The sequence below is a fragment of the Myotis nattereri genome, assembly GCF_964212035.1.
Source record: "Myotis nattereri genome assembly, chromosome: 12".
Lineage (NCBI taxonomy): Eukaryota > Metazoa > Chordata > Mammalia > Chiroptera > Vespertilionidae > Myotis > Myotis nattereri.
Genome location: NC_138087.1, coordinates 68,065,715 through 68,080,566, shown reverse-complemented (window position 1 = coordinate 68,080,566; position 14,852 = coordinate 68,065,715). Strand labels below are relative to the sequence as shown.

The following is a 14,852-nucleotide window of genomic DNA, read 5'->3' as shown; positions in this document are numbered from 1 at the left end:
CAGGAGTCTGCGGCTGCCCCTTCAACTCTCTTCCCAGCATGCACATGTGCTGAAGGCCCTGTCCTGCTTCCCTAGCCTCAGCTCTCCAGCTCTCACCCTGTACCTCCCTGTGCTGGGAGCCTCTGGCAGTTTCCTCCAAGCTTTTCAGCACCTTCCCTAACCCTGCCTGGGATCACTTAAGGAAGCAAACTCATGCTGAGTGGTCACACCCTCACTGATGGGTGCACTCATGCTCCAGGAAGTTTGCATCTGGGGCATTCAGGAGGTGCCCTCGGAGGGCTGAAGGTCATGTCTGGGGGCAGTTCTCTGAGGGTAGGACACTTGTGTGACAGTCAGGAATGGAACCCTCTAATACCTGTACAGGGAAGGCGATGCATCACAAATTCTTGCTGTGGAAAGTGGGTGATGCTGATTTTATGGTTGGCCTAAGGGCAGAAAATTTATTCAGAGAGGGCCCCATTGTGTAGGGCAGAGATTCCCAAAGCGTGGTCCCCACCGACAGCATCAGTACCAACTGGGAATGTGGGATGGGTGCAAATTCTGGGCCCCACCCCAGAACTACTGAGTCAAAAAACTGGGGGTGGAGTGGGAGTGGCACCCTGTGTTTTAGCAGGCTTTCAGGGTGATACGGACGCTGGCCATCTGCAGACCACTGGTCGTTCCAAGCCTCAGCCACCTCACCTGCAAACAAGGACAACGCTGTGGCTTCAGTAAGGAAAATCTCACACAGGGTTGGTGCTCAGTCATCATCAAATCAATTTTTATGGGTCAGCTATGACCTGATACTGCCTCACAGAACCAGTCGTGGACCCGAAGCTGAGGGAAATCTGATTAGAAAGGTTGCGTGTTCACCCCCAGTGATGGGGAACGCAGTGCATGCCTGACAGACCGAATTCACACTGGCAACCTGTCTGTCCCTTCCACCCCTTGTTTCCGACCCCAGGTAGGAAGACAAGCAAGCATGTTTCCAGTTCTCCCTGGTGGCCCTGCAGGGACCTTCCCAGGCTCAGGTCCTTTACCTCCAGATGGCCATTCATGTCCCAGGCCTGACCCCCATGCCCTCCCCATCCTGGTCAGAGTCCACCTCAATATTCAGGGCTGGAGTAGCGGCCAGGCCTCCAGGGTTGTGTGTTCAGTGCAGAGGCAACAATTCTGCCACCACCTCCTTCTGAACCCTCTGCCTTTGGGGGCCCATCCCAAGGTCCTGCCACCCGAAGTTGGAGGCCGCCATAGTCAATCTGTCAGCCCTGCTCAGGTCATGCCAGCCCCAGCCTATCCCTGTGCCTCGGGACTGTGGCACCTCCCGGAGTCTGGGTTGGTGCTCCCTCAGGGCGCAGGTGCGGCTTCTCATCCCTGCTGCCTAAGCACTTGTCTCCACGATGCACTTGAGGAACATGGTGTCGTCCTTCACGTAGGCGTGCTTGGGCGACTGCAGCCTGCTGAGAGGGAAGAAGAGCGGGCAGCCGCTGGCCACGTTGGTTTCACTCTGGGGCCGCTGGAAGGACACTGAGCTCAGGTCGGGCCGGAAGGCGTCAATGGCGTGCTCACGGTTGTTCTGGTCCAGGAGCATGAAGGTGACCTGTGGGCCAGGGCAGGTGGGAGGTCAGGCCCTGGGGAGTGCACCCAGGGGCTCAGGGCTGGTGTGTGTCTGCTACCTGTGCAGCCCCTCGGACCCTGAACTCAGGCTGGTTAGGGGCCCCCAGGAATGGAAGCACCTGGTAATCTGGGCAGCCTTTGGGGGTTGTCCTATAATTAGGGATCTGATGGTCTATCCAACTGGAAGAGGTAGTTCAGATGCCACAGTCAATTTGGTTGGCTGTTGGGGCTATAGTGGGACTGAGCCCTGAAAAGGAGGCGGGACTCATAACCTGTAATATCCCTTCCCGCTCAGAGATGTGTGATGGTCAACTAGGCCGGAACCTCCTGGGCAAGGCAGGGGTGGGGAGAACAGACAGGCCATCTACCCAGGGGCTGTCAGTCAATGCCCAGAACTGTGAACTGAGCTTCTGTCTGCAAGGGGCAGATGTGTGTACTCCAAGAGGCTGATGATCTCAGTGACACAACCCTCTTCCCTGGCACATGGCACTGGAATGCCCATCAGTACATAGGATGTCTTCCATCATCCACCTCAGCGGTTCTCAAACTTGGCTGCACCTAGAATCCCCTGGGAAGGTTTTTAACATCCTGATGCTCAGGCCACGCCATTTACTGTAGTGAGACCCAGTCATTGGTATTTTTTAAATCTCTCGGCAGGTGTGGGAGCCACTGACCTGCTGACTCATATTCAGACCAGCATGGCACTCCTGCCCTTTTAAACATTTTTAATAGACCTTATTTTTTTAGAGCAGCTTTAATTGCATAGCAAAACTGAATGGAAAATACCGAGATTTCCCATATACCTCCTGCCCCCACCCAATCTCCCACACTATCCATACCCATATTATAGTGGGACATGTGTTACAATCAATTGACACATTGACACATTCTTATCACCCAAAATCCATAGTTTACCTCAGGGTTCACTCTTGGTGTTATACATTCTATGAGTTTGGACAAAGTATAACATGTTCTCATCACAGTATCATACAGAGTAGTTTCACTGCCCTAGAAATCCTCTGTGCTCTGCCTATTCACCCCTCCACCCCCGCCCCCCATCCTCTGACAACCATTCATCTTTTTACTGTCTCCATAGTTTTGTCTCCTCCACGATGTCCTGTAGGTGGGAGCATACAGTATGTAGCCTTTCAGATGGGCTTATTTCACTCAGCAGTATGCATTTAAGGTTCCTCCATGGCTTTTCTTGGCCTGATAGCTCATTGCTTTTTGGTGCCGAGTAACAGTCCATTGTCTGAAGGTGCCATGGTTTGTTTATCCTGTACCTACTGAAGGACATCTTGGTGACTTCCAAGTTTGGCAGTTATGAATAAAGCGGCTATAAAATCTATGTGTAGGTTTTTATGTGAGCATAAGTTTTCAGCTTCTTTAGGTTAATACCAAGGAGCGTGATTGCCAGATGGGATAGTAAGATTATGTTTGGTTTTGTAAGAAACTGTCCGACTGTCTTCTAAAGCAGCTGTACCATTTTGCATCCCCACCAGCAATGAATGAGAGTTCCTGTTCTCCACATCCTCGCCAGCACTTGGTGTTGCCAGTGTTTTGGATTTTGGCTATTCTGACAGGTGTGCAGTGGCATCTGCCTCCCTCCCCTTTTCTGAAAATGCTGCCAGTTCAGGCTGGCCCACAGCACCTCCTCCGGGAAGTTTCCTTACTCACCCTGCCAGGTGAATTTCATTTCTACATGCCTCCCAGGATGTTGGTCCAGGCATTTTTGCCCCTGGACTCATGATGCTGGAGGAGGACTTGGCTACTAGATGTGAACTCAGGCTTTTGTTTTATGAAAAGGGAAGCTGATAACATAGAGAGGGCAAGGGACCTGCCCAGGTCACCGGCCAGTTCATGGCTAAACCAGGACCGGGACCAGGACTCAGGCTCCCCCCACCCCTGCAACGTGCGCCCTTCCCCCTCCCCCCCAATGTTCCCCTTAGTCCGTACCTTGTTCCGGAAAGGCCACGGCAGCAGAGCATCGTACTCCCCTTTCATGATCACGATGAAGAGCGACAGGTGGGTCCTCTTTCCCGTCCCGTCGCCATTCAAGTAGAGCCTCAGGCACAACTTGTAGCCGTACTTGGCAGTGTAGAAAGCTGCAGTGTGGAAGCCAGAGTCAGCACAGAGGCAGCTGGAGAATGCTAGCTTGGCAAATGAGGGAACTGGGACCAGCGGTTAGGCATGCCCACGGTCAGGGGTTCAAAACTAAGAACTCTGGGGTTGGAGCCCTGCATCTTCTCGATTACATACAGTCCAAGAGGACCCAGATCTTGGCGCTCATCTAGCCTAGTGGCAGTCAACAGGTTGCTAGGCCCCACCCCGGAGTTTTGGACTCAGTAGTGCTGGGTGAGGATGGAGAACCGGCATGTCCAGCAGGGGACACTGATGCTGTTGCCCAGGACCACACTTCGGGTTTAACCGACCTGCATTTTGCAGTCGGGAAACCGAACCCAGCGAGGGGAAGTGTCTGGCCTCGCAGACACTGGGGGCAGAGCCAGGATTAGGGGCCAGGCCTCCTGTATCCCAACACAGACTTCTTTCTGCTGCCCCAGGCCCAGTGGCGGGGCTCCTGGAGGGGAGGAAGAGTGGGTTCTCAGTCTGCCAGGCACCCTTGGTAACGTCACCCCTGGTGCCTCAGCACAGGGGCCTCTGGACTCTCTGCAGCTGAAAGGACCACCCAGTATGGCTTCTCGTGGCTGTCACCACAAGGGCCCCTCTGGGAGGGGCTGATTGGGGACAGAGTGTGGGGGGGCAAGCAGGAAGGGGAGGAGGAGGGACAGACCGACAGTCTGACTCATCCTGCCCCTTACGTTTTGGTGAAACAGGAAGCCAGAGACACTGCTTGCTTTGTCCCTCTTTGGAAAGGAGAGGAGAAAAAGCCTCGTGTTGGAGGTGAGGCCAACCTGTGAAGGGGGCTGCCGCTGCTTCTGAGGAAACAGGCCTGGCTTTGAGACCCTGCCCTGCTCTGGGGTACGGAGCAGCCTCCAATGCCTCTCCCCATCCCAGCCCTGTAGGTCTTGGTGCATCAGAGGAGCAGATGGACAGGAAAGGGATGAAGCTGGGGCAAAGGTGAGAGGTCGTTCAAGTCGTCACCTGCAGAAATCTTCCTTAATGACCCCCCACCTCGTCTATGTAGACACGTGTGAATGAGGAGAGGGGAAGAGCACATAGGTCTGAGCATTCTATGCAAAAATACACACATGCGCTAAAAACAGAAACCAACTGAGTAAGGGAAACATCTGCCAATAACCACTTTATACAAGAGACTGTGCCAAGCTCCGGGGCCCCAGCAATGAATAAGAACTGCCCCGGTTTACACAATACTTCCTAACACGCTACCCACAATCATACCCTTAGTCCTCCTCGTGTCTTACTTCAGACCCTGGCTCTCTGAGGGCGGGGGTCCCATGGTATTCGCCTGTGCGGACTGTCCTCTCATTTGCACAAGCTTTGGTTCAGGGCACACTGTCTTTCACACCTGACACCCACTCGAAGTCAGTAACAATTTTACTCCTGTCTGCAGAGTGTGACTGGCACTTGGGGAGGTGGAAGGCGTGGCAGTTCAAACAGCACGTTTTATGCGGCCGAGCCAGGCACGACCTCCTCCGTGGTCCCAGCACGGTAGGTGGCCTGAAGGGACCCGGTCTAACTGCAGAGAGTCAGGGTTGGCTGCTCCCCGTGCTGGTTTCTGAGCCCAGTGGGCCTCTGTGCCCCGGGGAGGTGTTACCTGGAGAGAAGAGGCTGACGGTCCTGCCGCAGGCCGACTCGTGGCACCGCCGGGTGACGTTGGTGATCTTCCACAGGAAGGTGCCATCGAAGGAGGCCTCCTCCAGGAGGCGCAGGCTCTGCTCCAGCTTGCCCAGGGCCTGGTCTTTCTGGGCCAGTGTCTGATGCAAATCCGCCACCTGTGGGGAAGCAGCACTTAGTCTTCCGCTCATGACCGCACACAGCCCTTCCTCTGGGAAGCAATCAACCACTGCCCTCGCTCAGCTGGTCTCTCTCTCTCTCTCATCTATGTTCTTACGGAGTCCTCAGCAGTTTTATGAGATTCATTTTTCTATCTTTCCTACCAGACAGATGTCTTTCTTCCCTACCAAGGGCTGGGCCCATGCTCACTTTTTCTCTCTGTGCCTGCCTTACATCTAAGAGTAGAGCCAGAAAGTCTGTTGATGAACTGAAGATGCAGTTGCTGCCCTCAGGGAGCCCACCTTCTAACTGGGGCAAGAGTTACAGAAATAAAAGCTTTACTCGGTCATTCAAATCCAGTGCTTGGCTCTTCTGGTTGGTTCCCTATTCACAGTTGAAAGAATACAAATTTATTCCCGGTTGTGCTCACGAAGGGAAGTGAGGAGTGGAAGTGAGTGTTCCTAAATTGAATTCCTAATTTTATGGATGAGACTGTTGAAGTTTCCTAAGAGGGAGAGTGACTTGCTCAGACCTACACAGAAAGTTCATGGTGGAGCTGGAACTAAAATCCAGGCCTACATCAACATGAGATTGTGATGTCAAGTTGCAAAAAACCCCCACACAAACTTGTTATATTAGGAAAAGTATAAGCTCTGGAACAAAGGAGGGGACGACAGTCCTGCTAAACCAAGAACTGTCAGAGAAGTGGATTATCTGGAATGGTCGGGGACCACCATTCTGACTGTGTGGAATCCTTCAGAGGCTGAGCCAGAGCATCTGAGAACAGCATGAAACAACGTGCTGTGATGAAGGAGTGAAGGCTCTGGGCGTTTAGACTAAAGAAGGAAGTACTCAGGTAGGACATAATCACTGACTGCTAGTCTCTGAAGGGCTGCCATAGAGTCTGGAAGGCAGATTTGTTTTGTGCATCCTAAGGGGCAGGGCCAGGAACAATGCAGGGAAGACACAAAGAAGCTGATTTCAATTTAGTTTAAGGAAGAACTTTCTAATAGCAATGGAATGAATAGCTTAGAAAGGGAGTATCCTACCATGAGAGAAATTCAAGCAGAGGAAATGAACCATTGGATGATGGGACTGATCTCTACTATAACTTCTAAGTGCTCCACCTAGAGGCTTTGAGACACAGGAGAGATACTTTTTGATGGGTAAGTGACTGCTGTGAGCAGGGAGAAGAAAGTTAGGAGGAAAGCTGATTCACTGTTCTGGACATAAGATGGGGCAGGGAACCCCTGAGCCAGCCTTGAAGGCAACCTTGTTTCCCATGCTCACCCTCTGTTCCAAGCTTAGGATGAGCTCGCGGTCCAGCTGGCTCTGGTGGATGGAGGCAGCCAGGGCCAGGTGGGAGGCCTCTACCTCCTTGTTGAGGACGGCGACAATATTCTCAAACACGCGCAGCTTCCCCTCCAGGTCAGCCAGGAGCTTCTCCTTCATGAAGTGCTGCAGGGCCAGCTCCTCCTGGCTCTCAGAGCAGGGTGCCCGGTAGCAGTCCACCTCCAGGTCTCCAGTCACCTCCACCGCTGCTTGCAGCTGCAGGTCTGACAGATTCCGCTCCAGGGCCATGGGGCCTGACCCCAGGCCTGAGCCCAGCTGGGCCTTCCACTGTTTCATGAACTCCAACAGCAGGTTTAGGTGGGTGGCCTGAGAGGTGACCTCATGCTCCTGCATGAATTTTGCGCTCCCCTGCCAAGAGAGTGGGGCTGATCAGCGAAAACAGAGAAGGTTCCCCAAGAAAGTCAGATCCATTCACCCAGCAAAGGGGAAGCTGCTTTGTGTGCAGTGACAGGGATTTGGAGAACCGTGATGTCAGACATGCTCACAGTGAGCCATGCCCCCAGGCCTCCACCATGATTTATCCCTGTCTTTGAGAGCCGTGATGATTCAGGACCATGGAGAGAGGCATGGGGGGATGGGGATTGGTCATTTTAGTGATGCTTACAATGCTAAGACATTAAGAACTCTCCTGAGTACAGAAATGATTGACTAGTGGGATTTGTTGTTTGAGAAGGTCATTGATGTAAGGGACATCTAGAGGAGTAGCTTGATGTTGTGTGAAAATCCTGGAGGGGCTGAAGTGGGGAGACCCAGTGGCCTAGGGCTGCAGTAGACAGGATGTCCTTTCTCTCTCAGATGCTTACCTTGAAGGAGCAGCCAACACCTGCAAAGGGGCACCCAACTCCATCTGCAGCCACCTCAGGGTGATCCTGGAAATAACAATGTCATTGATGTTATAGGCATCCCCGTGGAGCCACTGGGCTCTCTACAAAGCACTAAGATTCAACAGGGCACATGCTGGGCTGGGCCACAGGACTCTGCACATGCTGGTCCTTCTGCCTGGCTGACCCCTTTCGTGATCCTCATTCAAAACAGGCTCAGGGCCCCTGCTGAAGTAGCGGGGCTGCTTCTCCTGTCAGGACAGGATCCGCAAAGCACCATTCACTGTTCGGTTGCACCCACTGGTCTGGGGGCTCTGTGAGGCTGTGCTCCTAGTGCCGAGGGCAGGGCCTGGCACAGAGGAGACACTCGGCTGCATGAGTGAGCACCTCCCTGCTCCTGAAGCCCATGGGGGTGCTCCTCACAGTTGCCACCCGCATCCCTCCTTGGAAATCCACCTTGGCCGAGGAGTGCCTGCCCTGTACTGCCCTCCTTCGGGATAATACGCAGCCTAAGGGCAGGGACACAGAAGGGTCTCAGTACTCAACAGCAACTTGACCAAACTGCTAACCTACTTACAGGTCCAAGGAGCTTACAAAATGCTTTTGTGGTGATCATTCTCCCCAGGGCCCCTGACAATGCTGTGGGGAAGGCGGGGTAGGTATTTTGTTCCCATTTTACTGATGAAGAAACTGAGGCTCACAGAGGGCAAGGGATTTGCCCAAGGAGGAATGGCTAGGAAGTAGCACAGACACAGGCTCTTTCCATACCATATCACTACAATTGGACCCTGAACTGTGTGGGTCCATTGATACACAGATTTCCCCCCAATAAATACCAGTGCTGTTTTTGATCTATGGTTGGGAATCCATGGATGCAGAGGGCTGACTGTTTGCACCGATCTGCACAGTTTTATAGAGGGGACTTGAACACCCGTGGATTTGGGTATCCGTGGGGGGGTGGTCCTGGAATCAATGTTCTGAAGATGCTGAGAGACAGCTGTAGCAGTTAAGTTTTGGGGCAACCAAAAGTTATACACAGATTTTCTGTTGTGTGTGCCCTGGGTTGGTGCCCTGAACCCCTGCATTGTTCACGGATCAACTGTATCTCTTATCAAGAGTAAGCCCATGGGGAACTGGGAGAAATATTATTTCCCAAAACACATATCTGGAAAGGCCTTGTATCCAGAATACGTGAAGAACTCTTTCAAACAGTAATAGTAAGACAAAACAGCCTAATAAAATGGGTAAAATACTGAACAGGTGCTTTACATAAGGAGATATATAAATGACAAGCCTATGAAAAGATGCTCAACATCACTAGTCAACAGAGAAATGCAAATTAGAATGAAATACCACCATGAAACACCGTCATCCGCTCACTAGATGGCCAAGATGCAAAAAGAATACCAACACTAAGCTTTGTGAGGATGTGGAGGAACTGGAACGTATGAACGTTGCTAGTGGGAAGGCAAAATGGTACAGCCACTTTGGGTAAAAAAAAAAACCCACAAAAAACCTATGGAAGTATCTCATAAAATTAAATCATACTTACAAAGCAACTTACTTATAAACCATGCTTAGAGTTACCATACAAGCCACATTGCACTCCTAGGAATTTACCCAAGAGAAACGGAAACATATGTTTACGTGTGTATGTGAATGCTCACAGCAGCTGTATTCCTGATGGCTCCAAATTGGAAGCACTCCAAATATCCATCATCTGGTGAATGGACAATGGTTTTCTTTTTTTCTTTTTCTAGGACACTACTCAGCAATCAGAGGGACTAAAACACTACATGCAATAATGAGGAGGACCCTCAGAACATTATGCTAAATGAAAGAAGTCAAATACAAGCCGAAACCGGTTTGGCTCAGTGGATAGAGCGTCGGCCTGCGGACTGGAGGGTCCCAGGTTCGATTCCAGTCAAGGGCATGTGCCTTGGTTGTGGGCACATCCCCAGTAGGAGATGTGCAGAAGGCGGCTGATCAATGTTTCTCTCTCATCGATGTTTCTAACTCTCTATCTCTCTCCCTTCCTCTCTATAAAAAATCAATAAAATATATTTTTTTAAAAAAAGTCAAATACAAAAGACAGCAACTATGATTCCATGCTTATAAGATTTTAGAAGAGGCAAAACTACAGTGACAGAAAGTCCACCCATGGCTGCCTGAGGCTGCCACGGGAGAGACAGATGAGCCAGGGGCACGAAGAAGCTTTTTCTGGTGCAGAAAAGAAACATTCGCTGTCCTGACTGTAGTCGTCACACAACTGAATAAATTTACTGGCATTCATCAAACCATACGCTTGAACTGAGTGGATTGTATTGCATATAAATAATATCTTGATTTTCAAAGAGCTTTGCTGTTTTGTTTTGTTTTTTAAAGAATAATCTAATGGGGCAAAATGGAAATTTGAATTTAAAACACGGAGGAGGACAGAGGTCTTTTGGGTTGAGCAAATACAAAGCCACATTACTTATTATTCTTTAAAAGTGAAAGAAGCGAGAGTCATGGGCTTAATGAGTGTGGTTGGCTTAGAGCACAAGCACAGCCCCACTTCCACAGGGTTCAAGCACAAGATGTTCCTAACAAGGAACAGAAAACAGATGTTTTATTGGGGGCGTGGGCAGAGGGCAGCCTTGGCAGGGAGACGGTCCCGGGCGCTGGGAAGTGTACAATGACGCAGCTCTCCCAGCAGGTAGCTTCCTGACCTGTGGGCACAACAGAGGGACTGATGCTCAGCGTGGACCTGGTTATGGTGAATGGACTTGAGGAACCTCTCAGGCCCTAAAATACCCTCCAAGTGCATGATTTGAATCCTCTGCCATTCTAAGCTGGGAGTGAGAGCCATAGGAGGGGGACAAAAAGGTGGAAGAGATAAAACAGGGGAATTCCAGAATCACCACCCAGGTGGAGGGGCACCTGTCCTTTTGTCGGCGGAGCCAAAAGAGGTGTTGTGTAGTGCAGGGGAAAGCCCGGCCCAGGTGGATGCAGGGAGCGTCCTTGTTATGTTGTGTGGATGGGTGTGGGCTGTGACCAGCCTGCAATGGCTGTCAGAGGATGGGCAGGGGTGACCTGAGAGGCCTTCAGAGGCCCCAGTGGCCTGCCAGTCTGCCTACAGTTCCATCATCGGTTAGTCACTTATTCCGTAGAGTGCTACTGAAGTTAAAGGGGCGGCCTCTGGAGCCAGCCTGTCAGGGTACAAAGCACATCTCGGTCACCAGCAGTGTGGCCTTGGTAGACTATTCACCTCTCCACGTCTCCGTCTCACTTTCTCTTCTGCAAAATGGGGATAATAAGAGTACCCCCCCCTCCCCCGCCAATAGAGTTATTGTGAGGGTTACATGAGATGGCAAATGTAAATTCTGGTCTCACATATTGCTACTATAATAAAATGCCACAAACGTCATAGATTAAAAAACACACAAATTTATACACAGCTCTATAGATCAGAAGTCCTGAATATCAAGGTGTCAGCAGGATTGTGTTCCTTCGGGAGCTCTGGGGGAGAATCTGTTTCCTTCTTCTTTCCCAGCATTTAGAAGCCACCTGCATTTCTTGGCACATGGCCCCTTCCTCCCTCTTCAAAGCCAGCAGCATCGTCCCATCTCTCTCTGACTCCCTCTAGCTTCCCTCTTGTGGTTACACTGGAACCACCTAGGTCAGTGGTTCTCAACCTTCCTCATGCCGCGACCCTTTAATACAGTTCCTCATGTTGTGGTGACCCCCAATTTCATTGTTACAAATTGAATATAATTAAAGCATAGTGATTAATCACAAAAACAGTATGTAATTATATACAGTATGTAATTATATATGTGTTTCCGATGGTCTTAGGCGACCCCTGTGAAAGGGTCGTTCGACCCCCAAAGGGGTCATGAGCCACAGTTTGCTGACCACTTCCCTAGATAATCCAGGATAAACCTCTCATCTCAGGATCCTTAACTTAATCACATCTGTTTTGGGCTGAGTTATCCCCTCCCAGCCCAATTCTTACGTCGAAGACCTAACTCCCCAGAACACGACTACATGTGGAGATAGGGCCTTTAAGGAGGTCAGAGTTAAAGTGAGGTCATTAGGGTGAGCCCCAAGTGATATGACTGGTGTCCCTGTAAGAAAAGATTTGGACACAGACGTCCAGAGGGAAGACAATGTGAAGATAGGGAAAAGGGATGACATCGGCATCTCCAGGCCAAGGAGAGAGGCCTCAGAAGAAACAAACCCTGTCTGGAACATCTTGCCTCCAGATCTGTGAGAAAATAAGTTTCTGTTGTTCAGGGCCTCCAGTCTGTGGTACTTGGTGATAGCAGCCTTCGTAGACTGATATAGCCACATAAGGCAACTGATTCATAGGGGTTATTAACATGTGGGCATCTTTGGGGAACATCATTCTGCACAGTGAAATACTCACTCAATAAATGTTAGCCATTGTTATTATTAGTAGTAATATTCCTGTGGATTAAGCACTGCTGTTGGGACCTTTTTTCTCCCTCTGATGGCTGTCATATATACATGCATTTCATTTAATCCTCACATCTCAAACTTTTGATAACGAATTCTATAAAACACCATTTCCCCATTGCATTTCCTCGAGGAGGCGAGGAACATCCCTAACTGTATTTGCATTTATACAGAACCAAAGCATTTTTGCATGCTCTCATAGGATCCCTGTAGTCATCCTTTGAGGCAGGCAGGGTGAGATGACCTTCGCCTTAACACAGATGGGAAACTGGGTGACTGGCTTGCTCAAGGCCTCACTGGGCTTGCACACTTTGAGTAGGTGGCTGACTTCAGGTCTTCTGTCCCATCGTTAGACCTTGTGAGGGCTTGCTGCTTTCTCGGCACCTGTGTGAGCATCGCCCGTCAGACCTCATGTACCTTGAGGATGAGGCTGGGGCTTGGTTCTGCTTCTCCTGTGTAAGTGGAGGAGCCAAAACTCAGGGACAGGCAGTGACTTGCAGGAGGCAATGCAAGGTTGGGGCAAAGACAAGGTGGAGGTCAGGTGCCTGGAGTCCATGTCCAGGATCCTTCCTCTACACCAGGAAGTAATTGCCTTGTCCAAAGTGTGGCCTCGCCTGAAGGCTGGGGGCTTGAAGAAACAGAAAAGGGAATCAGGCTGGGGTTGCAGACGAAGACCGGGGCATCTGCCCTGGGCCAAGCCTGGGGTATGTCCAGTGCCACAAGCGGCCCGTTAGTGGCCGCATGCTTCAAACTGCTAAAAATAAAATTCGCAGTGGAAACAGAGAAAACAGAACCCCAGCCCTGAGGGAACACTCGTCCTTCTGTCTGCGTCCGGGAAGTCTGTGGGTCTGTGGTGTTCCTCGCCACCCTGCTCACCCGGGCCTTCTGCGACGGGGTCAGCGGAGGGTTCTGTTGAGAGGACCCCACTCAGGGACCCACGGGCCTCCAGGAATGTGAGCATTAGGGGGGTGCCTGCCAGGAGCATGAGGGCCGCCTCTGTGAAGCCCACTGCACACAACAGAGGGTCTACCGCGTGCCAGGCCTGGGCCGCACCGCTGCGCCGGCACAAAGGCTACCTGAGGTCTTGGGTGACTGGAGGGGCTGCTTTTGCTCAGGATTCGGCTGGTGTTGAGGGAAAGGCACGCTACTGTGACAGGGCAGACCCGGTCAGTCTGCCTCTGCCCGCCAGGCCTGCCTTCCTCTGCACTTGGGCCAGCTTCCTCTCTGGCAACATCTGCTCAGCTAGACTGCCACCTCTTCTAGGAAGCCCTGCATGATTCTCCTAGTTGAAAGGAGCCTTGCCCATTGCTGTTTTTCCAGGACTTAAGGCTGACTGTGGGGTTTAAACCTGCCTAACACATTTAGGGTGGTCTGCCACGGAGGCAGCAGAGGGGAAGATGCCACCAGCCTAGGAAGCAGGAGTTGGAGCCTGGCTTTGTTTCCCTCTTGCTCCATGACTTTAGCCCAGGCACACCTCCTCATGGATCCTCGATATATCACCAATATTCACACAGGATATCACGGGATCGATGAGGTTACACATGCAACCGCCAAGCTCAGCAGTGTAAGTGTTCAGGGGTTCATTTCTACACATCACACTTCAAAGGACACACATGCAGAGACAAGGACAGACTCAAGGGGTGCATGGCCAGCACCTCTCCACATATGCAGACTGCCTCAGAGGACAGGAGACTGGTGGCCTTAAGGGAGACAGACTTCAGGTCACTACAAACAAAGAGGAAAATGGTGCAACAGTCAGAGCCCCCCCAGAGTGGAAGAGGTCATGTCTTGGAGTAATGAGCTCCCCATCACCGGGAGGATATAAAGCCACCTGGCAGGAATCCAGTACAGCACAGAAACCGCACTAGACAGCTTGCCCCCCTCTCATTTTCTGATTGTAGAATAAGTTAAGGCATTATTGTAAGCCACTGGCAACAGCTGCCAGCTTGCTTTTGACCTTGAGTGGCTTCAGAGGGAAGAGAACGAGAGAAAACACTCCATTCACGGCTCAGACAGTGAGAATTAAATGTTATTTTCCATCCACCGGCCGTCCCCTATTCACTGTCACTTCTACAGGAAGGTCATTCCAGGCAAGAACCAAGTCTCTAACTAGGTCAATAGTAATCCTTTAATATCTGCTTCTTATATTACCTAATGGGTCCAGGGCTGCAAGCACTCCTTAGAGAGATATTAATCTAATGAAGTCAGAGGATGAGGACAAAGAGATAAGCAGATGGCATGGAAAGTGTTTGCAAGAATGGGTGCCTCTGGGCTTAGCTCAGCTGGTCTCCGGTCCAACCCTTCCACCCACCTCCATTCCCCAGGTTTCCCCAGATGCACAGACAAACTTCCCAATGACCACGCATGCAAAGTATTGACTTATAATCAGCTGCTTTCCTTTGGTCAAAAGTCCCCCAAAGTTCCCATCAGGGTCAGGAGCTGGAGGAGTCCCTAGTCTTTCCACAAGGTGGCTTTGGGTGGTGGTGGTGGTCAGACCACTGGCTAACCCCGCTGCCCCCCAGCCTTCCACTGGGGTTGCAGTGATGATGGCTTCAGGAGGGGGAAGCAGGGGGCGGGGAAACCTGGGGAATGGAGGTGGGTGGAAGGGTTGGACCGGAGACCAGCTGAGCTAAGCCCAGAGGGAGAACCATGCTGCTCAGAGACCTGCCTGCCCCCAGCTGTGGGCAGTACCCCCTCCTACCCTGT

The 14,852-nt window shown here is 51.3% G+C and overlaps 1 protein-coding gene across 5 annotated transcripts in view; it reads right to left on the bottom strand.

Annotated features, from left to right (window-relative positions):
• Positions 1 to 743: 743 nt before the first annotated feature.
• Positions 744 to 14,852, bottom strand: part of TRAF1 (TNF receptor associated factor 1) — a 36,115-nt gene continuing 22,006 nt past the window's right edge. For all 5 annotated transcript variants that reach the window (XM_081103375.1, XM_081103377.1, XM_081103374.1 and 2 more), the window contains 5 exons: positions 7,668 to 7,733; positions 6,802 to 7,212; positions 5,333 to 5,510; positions 3,553 to 3,701; positions 744 to 1,579 (listed from right to left, as the gene is read on the bottom strand). In XM_081103375.1, the coding sequence (XP_080959501.1) occupies positions 1,361 to 1,579; positions 3,553 to 3,701; positions 5,333 to 5,510; positions 6,802 to 7,212; positions 7,668 to 7,733 (1,023 nt within the window). In that variant the 3' untranslated portion in view covers positions 744 to 1,360. The remainder of the gene's footprint in view (positions 1,580 to 3,552; positions 3,702 to 5,332; positions 5,511 to 6,801; positions 7,213 to 7,667; positions 7,734 to 14,852) is intronic.